We start from the raw sequence: 15,365 nt of genomic DNA, 5'->3' as shown, positions 1-15,365 counted from the left end.
ATGGACTGTGGACGGATAGAGTGTCCTCATTAGGGTGAAAGAGAAAATAGTGTGGGTCCAACTCCTCCTCAGCACATACTGTGGGTCATGTGACCCCCCTCATCCAGAGCTAGTCATTCATTCATTCAATTGTTCACTCACTCACTCATCAAATACTTACTAAGCACCTACCCTATCCCAGACATCCTGCTAGGGCACAAATGAGACCCCTTATTTTCAGGGAAATTACATTGACTCAAGCAACCACAAATATATACCAAAAAAACCCCAGAAATATCATTTCATTTTATTTACTTATTTATTCAAATTTTAGAAACAGGCTGTCACTCTGTCATTCAGGAAGGAGTAAAGTAGTATGATCGCAGCTCACTGTAGCTTCAAACTCCTAGGCTTAAGTGATCCTCCCACTTTAACCTTTTGTGTAGATGGGATTACACCACCATACCCAACTAATTTTATTTTGTTTTTTGTAGTGATAGGGGCTCACTTTATTTTCTAGGCTGGTCTTAAACTCCTGACCTCAAGCGATCCTCCTGCCTCAAGCCTCCCTCCCAAAGTGCTGGGATTACAGGCACAAGCTACCACACTCAGCCAAAAATATTAGTTCAGATAAAATGATAAAAGTGCGGGGAAATAAGGCAGGGTGATGTGATAGAGAGTGATGAGAGGTGAAGAGAAGGAGGTTGGGCCACTATTTAGAAGACTTGGTGAAGGAAGTTTCATTCAAGGAGGTGAGCTTTGAGCTGAGACACAGCAACTGAAATGGGATGACCTTTGCAAAGAGATAAGGGAAGAATGTTGCAGGCAGGAAGTGACCAGCTAGTGCAGAGTTGCCCAGACAGAATGAACTTGGATCCCTGAGAAACAGAGCAAAGGCCATTGTGGCTAGAGTGGGAAGTGAAAAGAAGAGGATGTCAGGTAGGTGAGGTCAGAGGGGCAGGCTATTCAGGCTCTGTGTCATTGTCAGATGTTAGGGGAATTTTCCTGTCTGTAGTGGGAAACTTTGAGAGATCTTACACAATAAAGGGGAATAATGTGTTTTGTTTGTTTAATAAGATCTCTGTGGCTTCTGGGTAGAAGATAGATTTTGTCACTGAAAACCAAATGCCATAAAGCTCTAGGCCATGAGCACCACCTTCAGATACCAAGAGAGCTGTGGAATAGGTTAAGAGCAGGAATTCCATGAGGTTCTAGGTTCAAAAAACAGTCAGTCAGTGACTTGAGCACCTTGAGAGGTAGTGAGTACTCAGTGACTAGAAGTATATAAGCAGATGTTAATGATCAGTGATCACCAGCCAGCTTTCCTGTAGATAATATGCTGGTTTTCAGTGGGGTTGGACAAATGACTTACGTGGTTCAGTTGCAATCTTTAAGAGATGATGATATTTCAAATCTATTATCTCTGGGGACTGATGGAGAACTGAGTCTCACAATAGACAACTGGGTAACAGTGGGTAATTGCATTCTCTAATGCAGCAAGGTCCAAAGGGTTTTCAATAACATGTTAAAGGTACTCACCAAAAAGTTTCCAAGGGGCAAATAGATTTGACAAAATCTGTGTCAAAGTTGAACAGAAATCCTCACAATCTATTATGTAGCTAATGTGCAGTATGAAACTCCAAGACAAGGGCAGAGTATGCCCCTTTTCCCAAATTTATTTGATCAAAGAAGATTTGTCTTGTTTAAGGAACATCCTGTGGGACTAATGTTTTATGGAACACATCTGGGCTGTGCTTACATATCACAATTTGAGACCCCCATATACAAAGGCAACTTGGGTTATGAAAGCAGGTGATATGGTAAAAAGATCAGAAGGTCTAAGAGTATCATCATTTTTATCTTAAAAGGAAAAAAATAATAATATCTAAGTCACAGGGTTGTGATGAGGACTTAATATCCTAATACACCTGAAAGGACTGCAGAATACTCTAAAATACTGTTTTTATGATGAGAATGACTGACTTTCCTCACCATCCACATTGGGAGGGTAATTTTCCAGTATTGAGGATGGCCTTGGGCTTGATCCCCTGACTAGGGGCAAAAACTATGAACTCTCCTCCTGTGCCATATAGTAAAACAAAGTTTAGGAGATGGCTGACCTGGTGTTTAATCCCATGATCATGGTCTTATTAGCATCATACTCTACCCTGCAGTGTAATCAGTCTGGTAACTGCACTGGGATCCTACAAAATGGATCCTGTGAGGATGTTCCCACAGCTAAGCTATTACCGTGGCTGGGACACTGGGGGCCTGAAAATCAGCCACAGGATGTATAACATAAAATGAATATCAGCAGAGAAACATACACTGAGAGCTGAGGGCTAGGCTGGGAAAAATCAGCATTTATTTTCTTACACATTTATCAACAGCAATAACTGGAAGATAGCCTTCCCTGTAGCATCTTTTGCTTTGCCTTGAAGCGACAGACAGTGTGATGGAGAGATCACTAGATTAAGAGTCAGTATATCTGCCCAACTTCAATATGTTCTAGCTGTGCTACCTTGAACATGTTCATTAACTTTCTAAGCCTTGGTTTTTCCCCTTAAAAGATGACCCAGTCATCCTTTCCTTATACCTTAACAGGGTTATTGTAAAGACAAAGTGAGGTAATAGAAGAAAATACGTGGCTACTATAATTAATAAAACCATGGTAACATCTGCATGTAATAGGCACCTAATATTTGATTTAGACAGATGGGTGAGGTATTAGACAGATGAATGTGTGAATGGGATGGATAGATGGATCGGATGGATGGACAGTTGGATAGATGGGTGGATGGATGGATGGATGGATGGATGGGTGGATGGATGGATGGATGGATGGATGGATGGATGGATGGATGGATGGATGGATGGATTGGTTGCTTTGATAGGTGGATGCCTAGATGCTAGATGGATGGATAGGTGATGGGTTGGATAGATGGACTCACTCTGGAGCTGACAGCCTGTTTGAAGCATCCTCTATTTATTAATTCTTTTCTTCTCCTCTTCTAGTCTGTTCCCAGTTCTCCAAAGGAGTCTATGCCATCTTTGGGTTTTATGAACGTAGGACTGTCAACATGCTGACCTCCTTCTGTGGAGCCCTCCATGTCTGCTTCATTACACCGAGCTTTCCCGTTGACACATCCAATCAGTTTGTCCTTCAGCTGCGCCCTGAACTGCAGGATGCCCTCATCAGCATCATTGACCATTACAAGTGGCAGAAATTTGTCTACATTTACGATGCCGACCGGGGTAAGTCAAGGGTTAGGGAGGGAGACTATTGAGGGATGGAGAGAAAACTGCCAACAGGAAGGAGCATGATGTCTCGCTGCCTCCTTAAACACATGAAGACATGATCCAAATGCTTTATTTCCATGGACTGATTTCTCAGGGGCTAATCTTCAATTCAAAATCTGGAAACACACCTTCCGAGAGAGTAATCCTCTTAATGCACTGTGGCATTCTACAGCTCACCAAGCTTCCATGGCTCCCAAGTCCAGACTCAAGAACAAAGGTCTCAACTGCATGGCTTACAGCTCATAGCATGGTTGTTAGAAGCATAGACTTGGGAGTCAGACAGATCTGGATTTGAAGCCCAGGTTCTCTTTTCTCCAGTTGTTTGACTTTGCCCAAGTGCTCTCTGCCTTAGTTTCAGCACTTATATAATGGGGATAATATTTTTCATGCCTTCATTTCCACATCTCTACAATGAAGATAGAATCAGTTTCTATCTCATAAAAGTGTTGGGAAGACTGAATTATATAGTGTCAACAAAACATTCTGTGCCTGTAACATAGTAAAAACTCAAAATTCTCCATATGTTAGATATCATCATCACCACCATCCCTTTCCGGGCTTTCTAATTCTCCCACCTTTTAATTCAACATCACATCTTACAAATGCTCCCTATACTTTTTTCTGCTCTATATCTTTGTTCATGCTAGTCCAGTTTTCTGGAATACACTTCCCTTCTCCAATCCACATATGTAAATCCTTCCCCTCTTTTGCAGCCTGCTCAAATGCTACTGTCTCTATTCTCTAATCCTCTGGCTGGGAGCTCTCTCCTTTTTTCCAACTCTTGTCTGCCTTGTACTATCATGCCTTCCCATTATACGCTAAATAATCCTGTAAGAAGTTAGCCATTATTGGTGTAAATAAATAAATGGTCATGCAAGGGTCAGAAGGTGAGGCAAAGAGTGTCTCACTGATATGTTTGCCTCAGGGAGTCCTAGAAGACTCCTGAGTAGAAAAGTGGTTTTGTGAAAGTGGTGTTTTAGGCAGTAGGGCAGATGTTACTCATATGGGAAGGAGCCAACAGGAGAAACCAGAAACATTCTATTTTCCTTGATTTTTTTCTTCCCTCTCACTATGTGGATGATATACCTCCTCTCAGATAGCAGCCATCATTGGGATCACCTGGTTGGGATCACCATTGTTTCAGGACAACTTTGCATCATAGTAAAGCTTCAGGCCTGGGAGTGATAAAGTCAGAAAAATGCACCCTGGCTTGCTGGGGATCATCTCTGGGGCTGCAGAAGCACCTGCACTCACAAAAGGGGTCCACCTACTTTAGACTTCAGAGCTTGGAACTCTCCTATTTGCTAGCTGTGTGGCTTTGGACTGGTGACTAAATCTGAGCCTCAATTTCCATATCTATAAAATAGGGATAATAATAGTCCCTATCTCACAAAATTAAATAAATTAAAGAGAAGAAATCTGGCATGGCCATGCCAGACACACAGTAAATTTTCAGTTGATGTGAGGTTCAAACACAAAAAAAACTTGTACTGAAAAAGAAACAAAGATAGGAAAGTATAACACAATCAATCTGTAGATGATTCCTGAGGATAAGTACTATATTGATCACTATAGAAGGGGTCAGTAGTGTTACTAGAAGTCAGAAATGATATACATTCATGATTGATGAATAATGCAAGAGTGAAGTAACTGTCTGTGATAGGCAGAATAATGAAGGCTGCCCCAAAGATGCCCATGTTGTCATCCCTGGAACCTGTGACTATGTCAATGTTACGTGGCAAAGGAAAATCAAGGCTACGGGTGAAATTGCGGTTGCTAATCAACTGACCTTAACTAGGGAGATTCTCCTGGGTTACTTAGGTGGACACAGTATCATCACAAGGGTCCTAAAGTGTGGAAGTTGGAGCCAGATGAGTCAGTGTCAGAATAATGCAGTGTGAGAAAGACACTATTCCCATTGCTGACCTTGAAGCTGGAAGGAACCGTATGTCAAGGAATGCAGACCACTCTGGAGGCTAGAAAGATGAGAAAATTTACTTGCCCTTAGAGCCTCCAGAAGCTAACACAATCCTGCCAACATACTTTGGTATTAGCCTGGGGAGACCTATCTCAAGGGGCATCTGTCCTCCAGAAGTGTTGTTTTAAGCCGCTAAGTTTGTGGTAATTTATTATAGCAGCAATAGGAAATGGATATACCATTTCAGTCTCAAAGAAGAAACAAAGCAGTATTGAGTAATGGACTCCACTCATTTAGCTGTAAATCAGAAGAGAGTAGTTTAACTTGGGACACAGGTATAGAACACCTACTGTGTGAGAGACAAAACATTAGGTGTTAAGGATATGATATGGAACTTTACAGATTTGATCAACAGTTATTACGTGTCTATTTTGATGCCAGATTAGCGCATTTAGTAAGCAGTTACTGATTGCCCAATAATAGCAGCTAACATTTACAAAACTTTTGCAGGTATCAGACTCTGCCATATATCAGACATTCTTATTTAATTCTCATGACGATGGCATGATTTACATTGCCACTTCACCTTTGAAGAAATAAAGTTTGGGGAGACTAATAAGCTTGCACAGGGCTATTTAGACAGTCATGGTAGATTTGAGCCTCAGATTGTGTTTTTTATCACTAATTCTACCATCTACTGTGTTCTGGGGAACAACAACACAGTGAGTGACATCATGGAGTTCAGACTTGTACACCCAGAGAAAACTGGAGCTGAGCTTGGTGGAGGAGCAGGGCTGGGGGTAGAAAGGCAAGGGTTACATGAAGGAAAGGGGTAATAGCTGCAGATTCTGAGTGTCTGACTTTTCCCTATCCTACTCATCCCACTTTCAGGCTTGTCCGTCCTGCAGAAAGTCCTGGACACAGCTGCTGAAAAGAACTGGCAGGTGACAGCAGTCAACATTTTGACAACCACGGAGGAGGGATACCGGATGCTCTTTCAGGACCTGGAGAAGAAAAAGGAGCGGCTGGTGGTGGTTGACTGTGAATCGGAGCGCCTCAATGCTATCCTGGGCCAGGTAGTGAAGGCAGCAAGGGCTTAGGGTGGGTGTGGAAGAGGATTCAGAAACAGCTGGATGCACTTTTGCCTTGGATGTTATAAATAGGGTTATAGACCAGGCATGATGGCTCAACACCTGTAATCCCAGCACTTTGGGAGGTCAAGGTAGGATGGTCACTGTAGACCATGAAATTGAGACTAGCCTGGACAACACAGGGAGACCCCATCTCTAATAAAAATTTAAAAATTAGCTTAGCAAGGTGGTACATGCCTATAGTCCCAGTTACTTGGGAGACTGAGGCAGCAGGATCACTTGAACCCAGGAGGCGAAGGCTCCAATGGGCTTTGATCACATCACTGTACTCCAGCCTAGATGACAGAGCGTGGCCCTGTCTGTTAAAAAAAAAAAAAAAAAAGGAAAAAAGTGTTCTTGACTAGATGAGATCATATGTTTTGTATCTTATTTTCTATAATTCATAACACTTAATTCTGAAATTTTATGAACTAGTACAAATAATGGAGCCTAAGTATGTGTCCACCATAGAATTAGCAGGATTTTGTGCATATCTCTTGCCTTTTTCAACTGTATTCATGTATTCAGATGAGCTAGCAAGGAAGTAGAGTTTGTGTTCACTTTTGAATGGTGCCATTTATTAAAAGATGGTAGTTTTAGGTACTTGACAGCATGACAAAGTTTGTTAATGGCCCCCAAGACCTCTGGGATGCTCACAGACAGTCTCAGCACCAGCTCAGCAATCACTCAAAGGCCTCAACAACAAAACAAGAAAAGAGTTTGAAATTCAAAGATTCTTTAAGGCATTAACCGCTCTATTTTATAAAGTGTGGATTCAGCCTTCACTCTTTGAAAGAGAAATCTACAAATTTTGTTTCCATTGAGGTGGCAATTCTCTGATATTTGAATTCTGGTTTTCAAGTGAGGCAGTATAGGGTCATGGTTGAGAGCAGAGATTGAACCAGGTTGGCTAGGGTTCAAATCCCAGCTCTAGTATTTACTAGTTTTGGGACCCATGACCAGGGTTTTAATCTTTCTACATCTCAAGTTCCTGACCTATAAAATGGGCATAGTAATAATAGCCACCTTTAGAAATCTCTTGCCAAGATTAAAAGAATCAGTACACGTAAGGCACTTAGAACAGAGCCTGCCTCACAGTAAGTGATACATGTAAGCATTTGCCTATTTTTGTTGTTCATAGTGACTATTAGTGCTAGCTTCTTGAGTCACTTCCCTCTCTGGGTATAAATGAATTCATCTGTAAAATAGGAATGAAGACCTCTGTTCCACAGAACTAATAAAAAAATGAGATGAGGTAGGAGATGCAGAAAGTACTGAATGATAATGAGGTATTCTTAGTAGACTGATGGACTGTTCTATATTGTTCTATTGTACAGACAGTAGCCCTTGCTACTGTTTTTTGAGTGCTTATGGTATACCAGACACTATCCCAAACCTTCCCATGCATAATTCCATTTCATTCTCATATCAAATCTATAAAACAGCTTCTACAATTCCCCTACTTTATAGATAAAGAAAAGAGAGATTACACTTGTCCAAGTTCTCACAGCCAGTATATGAGAAAAATAGGAAGTCACACCTAGCTTGATCTGGCTACTGGGCCCAATCTCCTAAAAATGCAACTTCACTGCCTCGGATGTCTATAACTAACTCCTTTGTCAAAGGATAAACTTGTGTTTTATAAGGAAGGGACTTGTTTGTATGGATAGTTTAGATTGTGGCATATAAACATTATTTTTAAATTTTTCTGTTCTTCTATCCTGAAAACTAAGCCCCAAGAGTTGGAAGGATCTTACAAATCATTTGATTTACTCCTTATGCTTGCATTTCACAGATAGAATGACTGACAAAGTGATTGAATGATTTGCCTTGGGCTCAGACAGCTAGTTAGTGGCAGTGATAAGACTGCAACTTTCGTCTCTGACTTAACTTCTGACACCGTTGGCATCATCCTGGACTATCTAACACTCAGTAATAGGGATCTTTTCAGTCTAATACAAAATGTTCTGCCTAAACCTGAGGAAGGAGACAGTGACTCCAAATTCCAAATAGAATACTAACAGCTGCCTCTGTCTCCAGCCCTCTAACTAGAATCCAAACTCTGTGAGGCCAGGGATTTCTGTTTTGTTTTCTTCCCTACAGTATCCAAAATGCCTTGAACAGAGTTTACTACCTTGAAAGTATTCAATACATTTTGTCTGAGTTACTTATAGAATAAGAAATCAATGAAGGGTCTAAGAAAGTTCCTGAATGTAAGATTTCTGTATGTGAGTTCCTGTATCTGGATTTCTCCAGGAAGCCATTGACTAGATAAGAGCCTTTAAGCTGGAGGGAAGGGCATGTTGGGAAGCCCAGAGGGCATGTAAGGGCTAAAGTGCACAGAATGGCTTCACAGGCTTAGTGGAGGATGCTGAGTGTCTGCTGGAGAGGATAGCAGGGTGATGGACACACAATCACGAATGTCCTTGGCAGCCATTCAAAAGAGTTTGGGTTTACTCTGTAAACAATGGGAAGTCTGTGAAGGTTTGTGAGCAGGGAATAGGGCTATTAGAATATAATGCTTTATCAATATATAAGGCACCATTTTTATAACACAGTCATTGAATACAGCTTGAGTTAGAAGCAAGAGTAGAGCAGGACCCCTTGATGCCATCCATCACATCACCCATGTTGCTGTCTTCATGGTCCTTCTCACCTGCTGAAATCTTGTTCATTGTAGAAATGAATGTTTACCATCTGCTCCCTACTCAAATGTCAGATCAGCTCAATGAGGGCACAGGGACCTTGCCTCCCTTGCTCATAGCTGTATCCCCAACAACACAGCATAGCACTTGGCATATAGTCCATGTTCACTAAATATTTGTTGTTGAATGGATTGATTAACCAGAGGAGGCTTTACAGAGGAGTTGAGATTAGAGCTCAGCCATAAAGGATATGAATAATCAGACAGGATGAAAGAGGCTACTCAGATGCACAGATTGTGAATAAGAGTGATACAGAGGGCGTGAGCTTTGAGGGAATGAGGTCTGTGAGGTGATGGACCCCATGTGGAATTGTATCCTGCTTGTGTAACACCTTTCTTAGTGTGTAACCTACGTGCGTGTGTCATTTTGCCTATTTATTAGGAATTTCCTCCCAGGAAAGTGAAACCTACAGGAGAACAGGCACTATGTCTGTTTCATGTTTCACTGCCTTGCAAGCCAGGTTCATTTATAGCAAGCACTTAATAAGTAAATAAATATTTATGAAAGGAAGATCATAAAGGAGGGAAAGTAGGTCACTGTCTAGGTGGGTGAGCAGATGGATGGGAAGGTTGGTATTAGGTTTGGACCATAGAAAATTGCTAATTTTTATCAGTCAAAAGTCATCAATTATCAGCGGTTCCCTGTGTTTCAATCTGTACTCTCATCTTGCAAGGACTACATTTCTCTATTGCCCAAATGTGGTGAGTTTTGAAATATCTTTTATTTGCTGTTTTGTGTTTATTATAAGCTGTATAGGTTTTTTTTTTTTCTTTTCTTTTTTTTAGAGATGAAGTCTCACCAAGTTGCCCAGGCTGGTCTCGAACCCCTAGGCACATGCAATCCTCTTGCCTTCACCTCTCAAAGTGCTGGAGTTATAGGCATGAGCCACTGTGCCCAGCCATAAGTTGTATAGGGGTTTTTTGTTGTTGTTGTTTTGTTTTGTTTTGTTTTTTACTTATTTATTTTTGAGTTGGAGTCTCACTCCGTCACCCAGACTGGAGTGCAGTGGCCGCTCCCGGCCACCGCAGCCTCGACCTGCTGGGCTCCGGCAATCCTTCCGCCACAGCCTTCCAAGTAGCTGGAATTACAGGTGCGTGCTACCATGCCCGGCTAATTTTTTGATTTATTGTAGAGATGAGGTCTCGCCAAGTTGCTCAGGCGGGTCTCGAACCCACGGGCTCAGGCAATCCACTCACCTCAGCCTCCCAAAGCGCTGGGATTACAGGCTGAGCCACCAAGCCCGGCTAGTTGTATAGGTTTTTGATAAAGGTATCTCATTGTTGAAAAGGGCACCAAACAAGTAGAGGAGAAAGTAATGAGAAATTATTCATAAAACTATCATCCCAATAGTATCTGAGATCTGTAGTCTGGAATTTCACAATCTGACCAGTGTTTCAGAACATTCTTTGTGTGTGCTTGCATTTAATTATTCCCCACATTTAAAAAATGTGAGGCACTATGCACACACATCCAATTAAGTGGATGTCTGAATGTGGTTTTTAATACCTTGAAATTTTATTCAGTTAGAGAAGAAGCCCAAGTGCTTCTCATTTGTAATATGTCTCCTTGCAACAGTGTGGAGGGAGAGGCACCAAGCAGGGTGTACTAACCCAAATTTGATGATCTAAAAGAAAATAAAATAGATCGAGTTAATTTTCAGGTTGAGCTAGATCTAGGACCAAGGTCTATAGTCATAACTATTTCTTATTAGGTGGTGTGTCTGGCTGCCCAGGCAAACCTCTAGGCGATTCTTTTCACAAATAATTTTCCTGCCTGTGATGAGGGACAGACTGTGTTCAGGATGGAAGAGTGTTTACGGACCCTGGCTCTTAGTATTTAGTCATAAGCAGTCATCACATGAAAAGATTCACAAGACCCAGGTCCGTGTCTGCTACTGCCACCAGACTATTATGGGATCTGAGCAAATCATTTCCCCGCTTTAGGCCTCAACTTCCCATCTGTACAGTGAGGGTTTGGAACAGATAAACCTGACCTTCCCTTCCAGCTTCTGAGTTGAGTGATCCAGTAATGTCTGAGTACCCAGCTGGCTTAGGGGAAAAGACACAAAAGTCAGGGAAAGAAAGAGCAGCACCTGCATATGGCTAATGTGAGGAGTTGAAGGTCAAGAACTGGGATGGAGTCATCCACCTACCCATCTGACCATCTGTCCACCCTTCTAATTATCTGTCCATCCAAGCAGCAGATATTGTCATGATGGTGAGGGGATTCCGTGAAATACAGCATTCACACCTAGGGAGGAATCTCCATGTACAAGGGAGGCTTTATGGATAAAAGAGTGCAGTGAGCATTTCAAGTTATGTCCTTAAGGTTATGTTAAAAACCACTCAAGTACTGTATCTGCTACTAAATAGCCAGGTAACCAGTCATCATATGAAAAGCTTCATAAGACTCAGGTCCCTTTCTGCTACTGCCATCAGACTATTATAAGATCTGGGCAAATCACTTCCCTTCTTTGGGCCTCAACTTCCCATCTGTACAGTGAGGGCTCGGAACAGATAAACCTGAGGTTATTTAACTATTCTATGTCTATTTCCCTTTTGTAAAATAAGGGTACTCACTGCCACCATGATTGAGTGGTTGGGATATTGTAGTTTGAGCACCTAGTATGGGCTAGGGCATGCTGTTAAGTACTCAATGTCAGTTACAATTATTACTGTTATTGTTGTAGCTTTGACTGTTAGTATAATTGATGAGTTTTACACATCTATCTCACTGTGTTTTGTAGATTATAAAGCTGGAGAAGAATGGCATTGGTTACCACTACATCCTTGCAAATCTGGTGAGTAGAACACTGCGGGCTCTCAATTGGGGGTCTTTCTGGGTTTGGGGCCTGTACTTGCTTCTGTGGTCCCTGGTTGGTGTAAACTGAAGGGGCAGAAGGGGCAGTTCAGGGCTGCAATACTGAGTCTTGGCAATACTAAATTTACCTTTTCCTTCTACATCCCACTCATTAAACCACACTGTTCATCTCACCCTGCTTGGAAGAGAGTATGCTGGTGGGAAGGACCTTAGCAAGTCATCACAATTTTAGCTTTAATTGGATGTGCCCATTGGCAATAAGGACAAAAATCCACATCTTTGAATGAATATAAGATGTCTCAATCCCACTGGTCTTAGCTCTCTATTTTGACCCCAGTGATAGTTTAACTGTTTATAAATACAAACATTTAAGTCATGATTATGCTGCTACTGACATATTTTAAAACAGAAACAATTTTCCGGCATGAACAATATTATGTCAATTTATTTTTATTCACTTTTCTGTATGGCATAGACAAGGCTGACTTTGTTTTTTAAATGTATCTTCTTTTTAACGTACTAATGTTCATTTTTAATAGTACAAAGTAGACTGGATTTATCAAATCATATTTTTACATATTATATTTTACCTAGTAGCATGTGCTATAATGAATTTTCTTTTGTGAACATTATTCCTGTCAAGTCTATTTTGGGGGGCCATGTTTTGCACATCTGTCTTTTTTATCATGGAGCTTAATTCTTCCAGATGTTTTTTCCAAAGCCAAATGCAATTTTATTTTGTGTTTAGTTCCACTTTTGAAGACTTTATTGAGATGTAATTTACAAAGCATACAATTCACCCATTCAAAGTATATAATTAAATGATGTTTAGTATATTCACAGTGTTATAAAGCCATCACCACAATCTTATCTTAAAATGTTTCATCATCTCTACAAGAAATCCCTTACGTGTGAGTAGTCACTTCTTGTCATCCTCCAAGCTCCCCCAGCTTTAGACAACCATTAATCTACTTTCTATCTGTATGTATTTGTTTATTTGGGGTGTTTTATATACATGGAATCAAAAAGTGTGATCCTTTGTTACTGGCTTCTTCCATGTAGCATAATGTTTTGAAAGTTCACCCCTGTTGTATCACATACCATGCTTTATTCCTTTTTATTGCCAAGTGATATTCCATCATATGGATACACCGCATTTTGCTTATCCACTCGTCGGTTGATGGGCATTGGGTTGTTTCTACCTTTTGGCTATTATGAATCAGGCTGTTATAAAGACTTATATACAAGTTTTTCTCTTGATTATATACCTAGATGTGGGAATTTCTGGGTTATGTGGTCACTCCGTTTGACATTTTGAGGAACTCCAAAATCATTTTCCAAAGCGGCAACATCTGCCATAAAATGTTAATCAATAAATTTGGCCAGGTGACAGTTTTAACGATTGTCAGCTTCTCTTCCTGATAACTTTTTCAACAAAGTTTACTAATTGTCCTGGCCTGTCTTTGAATTTTCCTAGATTTGTATCAAGGCTGTGGTGAGCTGTGATTGTACCGCTCTGCTTCAACCTGGGCAACAGAGTAAGACCCCAACTCAAAAACAAAAATTTTTTTTTAGCTTTTTAGCTAAAAATTTTTCTGTTTTAAACTTGCCTAACTGAACATAAAACCCATGCAGCCATGTTATTTTGTGTTGAGTACTCCTATGTGTGATATTAACTATTAAGTGAACAAAAGATTGATATTTTCTATTTATTTCTGAAATAAAGGTCATTAGTAGAACTGAGGCACAGGGTGCATGATTCTAAAAATATGACCAGAGCATCCTACCAAATCTGTAAATTCTATCCCTCTTTCTGGCCTGATCTCCAGCCTTAGATAGGTTTTGGCCTGGCCCTTCTTTTCTCTTCAAAACTCTCTTGCTTTGACTGTCCCAATGTTTCAGAGTCAGAACTGAAAATAAGAAAGGCCTGGTGATTGGTTAATTTAGACCCAGCTGTTAATGGCTGAATATGTTACTTTTTTCAGAGGTATGTGCGTTTTACATGAGTGGTGGCTGTCCAGAGTCTTTAGGAGAACCAAAGGATGTACTCCTTTACTTTGGAGTGAGGAAAGCCCTTGACATCCCTCGAGTCCCTTACAGCAAGAAGGGACTTTGGAAGTCTACTCCATCTAAATCTCATTTGCTTGCAGAGAAACAACCAGCAAAGGGGTGTGACTTGGCCAGGGTCACACAGTGAGGCAGCCCCAGAGCCAAGCCTATTCCCAAGGTTAGCAGGAAGCACCCAGTGTCTTTTCTACGACTCCTAGGTATTTCTCAGTGAGACCTGTGGGTGCCTGCTGCTTGAGAATGCACAGAACAAGGGTGGGGACAAGCATAATTACCTCTCTGGGATGAAACAGAAATTACATACCAGTGGCCTTGGAGCCACTAAAAGACCCCAGGTAATTACATCGCCAGCCTTCATCTGTTGCCCAGTGACCCCTCAGTCACTGCCTCACCAAGTTAGCCTCCTGGGCTGCTCTATCCTTCTGATCTGCATTTTTCTTCTTCTGACCTAATGAGCTCTCAAATCCTTACAACTGACAGCTAATAGGATGCAAATTGCATATACCATCCAAATACAAAAGACTTGCATGTTCCAATAGATTAGTTGATAATTAGGCTTCAAATTACTAATTAATTCAGTTTGAAACATAGTCAAGTATGTGGTATGTTTTCTTCCTCCTTCAGAGGAATAATGCAATTTATAAGATGATAATGTTTAGAAATTCTGCCACATAATTAGCCTGCTGCTTCTTGGAACTGACCCCCTCCTTCAAAGTGTTTGTGATTAGGGTATAATTATAGAGTTAGGGACCAAGGAAGGCTTTGAAGTTTGTAACAAAAGGAAGGAGCTATACTTTTATTTTGCAGTTCTTTCTGTCCCTGTCAGAATGCATAAGCTTCAAAGTAGCCAGCAGCATTCTTTCAGCAGATCACTTTGGAGGGATGCTTTGGGGGTTCAAATAGTCACCTTTGAAGGGCTGCTGGAAAAGAGGAGAGGAGGAAATTGTAGGTCAAAAGAGGAGGGCTTATGAACAGGGAGTCATAAAAACATGGTTTTTTGTCCAGACACCGCCCTTAGCTATCTTTGTGTTCTTGGGCAACTCTCCAGCCTCAGTTTCCTCATCTGTCGACTGAGGATAAGTTTCTTCTCTACCCACTCATAGTGTGTCACTGGGGAGACCAGATATGTTGCCAAATGTCACCATGCTTTGAAAAGTTAAAAGTGTTCTGCACAGGTGGAGAATTCTTGCTTCACATATTAAATTCACCCATCTGTACATATTCACATATTGTGTGTATGTATATAAGCATATATATATATATGCTTGCATATGTGCTCATATTTTATGTATATTTGATGAGATAGATAGGGATATATATTTCCATAGCATTGGTATGTCCATAAAGTGAACTTGAACCATGCAGCAGTTAGAAGGTTGTGGCACTATTTCTTAGAGATGCTTCTGAACCCTGGAACCCTCCAGAGAACCAAGTCCTCCAGTCTGG

General features: G+C 41.0%; 1 protein-coding gene across 1 annotated transcript in view; it reads left to right on the top strand.

The window, feature by feature from the left end:
- The window catches only part of LOC103273153 (glutamate receptor 1-like), a gene marked incomplete at its 3' end in the record, with an annotated part of 50,893 nt that extends 39,061 nt beyond the window's left edge, over nucleotides 1-11,832 (top strand). The window contains exons 2-4 of the mRNA XM_008070584.1: nucleotides 2,995-3,234; nucleotides 6,089-6,273; nucleotides 11,779-11,832. Coding sequence (XP_008068775.1) covers nucleotides 2,995-3,234; nucleotides 6,089-6,273; nucleotides 11,779-11,832 — 479 coding nt within the window. The remainder of the gene's footprint in view (nucleotides 1-2,994; nucleotides 3,235-6,088; nucleotides 6,274-11,778) is intronic.
- Between the last annotated feature and the right edge of the window lie 3,533 nt (nucleotides 11,833-15,365).

This window comes from Carlito syrichta, unplaced genomic scaffold (assembly GCF_000164805.1).
Source record: "Carlito syrichta isolate Samal-C Ts95f unplaced genomic scaffold, Tarsius_syrichta-2.0.1 Scaffold313788, whole genome shotgun sequence".
Lineage (NCBI taxonomy): Eukaryota > Metazoa > Chordata > Mammalia > Primates > Tarsiidae > Carlito > Carlito syrichta.
The sequence above is the reverse complement of the archived record's forward strand: the minus strand, read 5'-3'. Positions and strand labels throughout refer to the sequence as shown.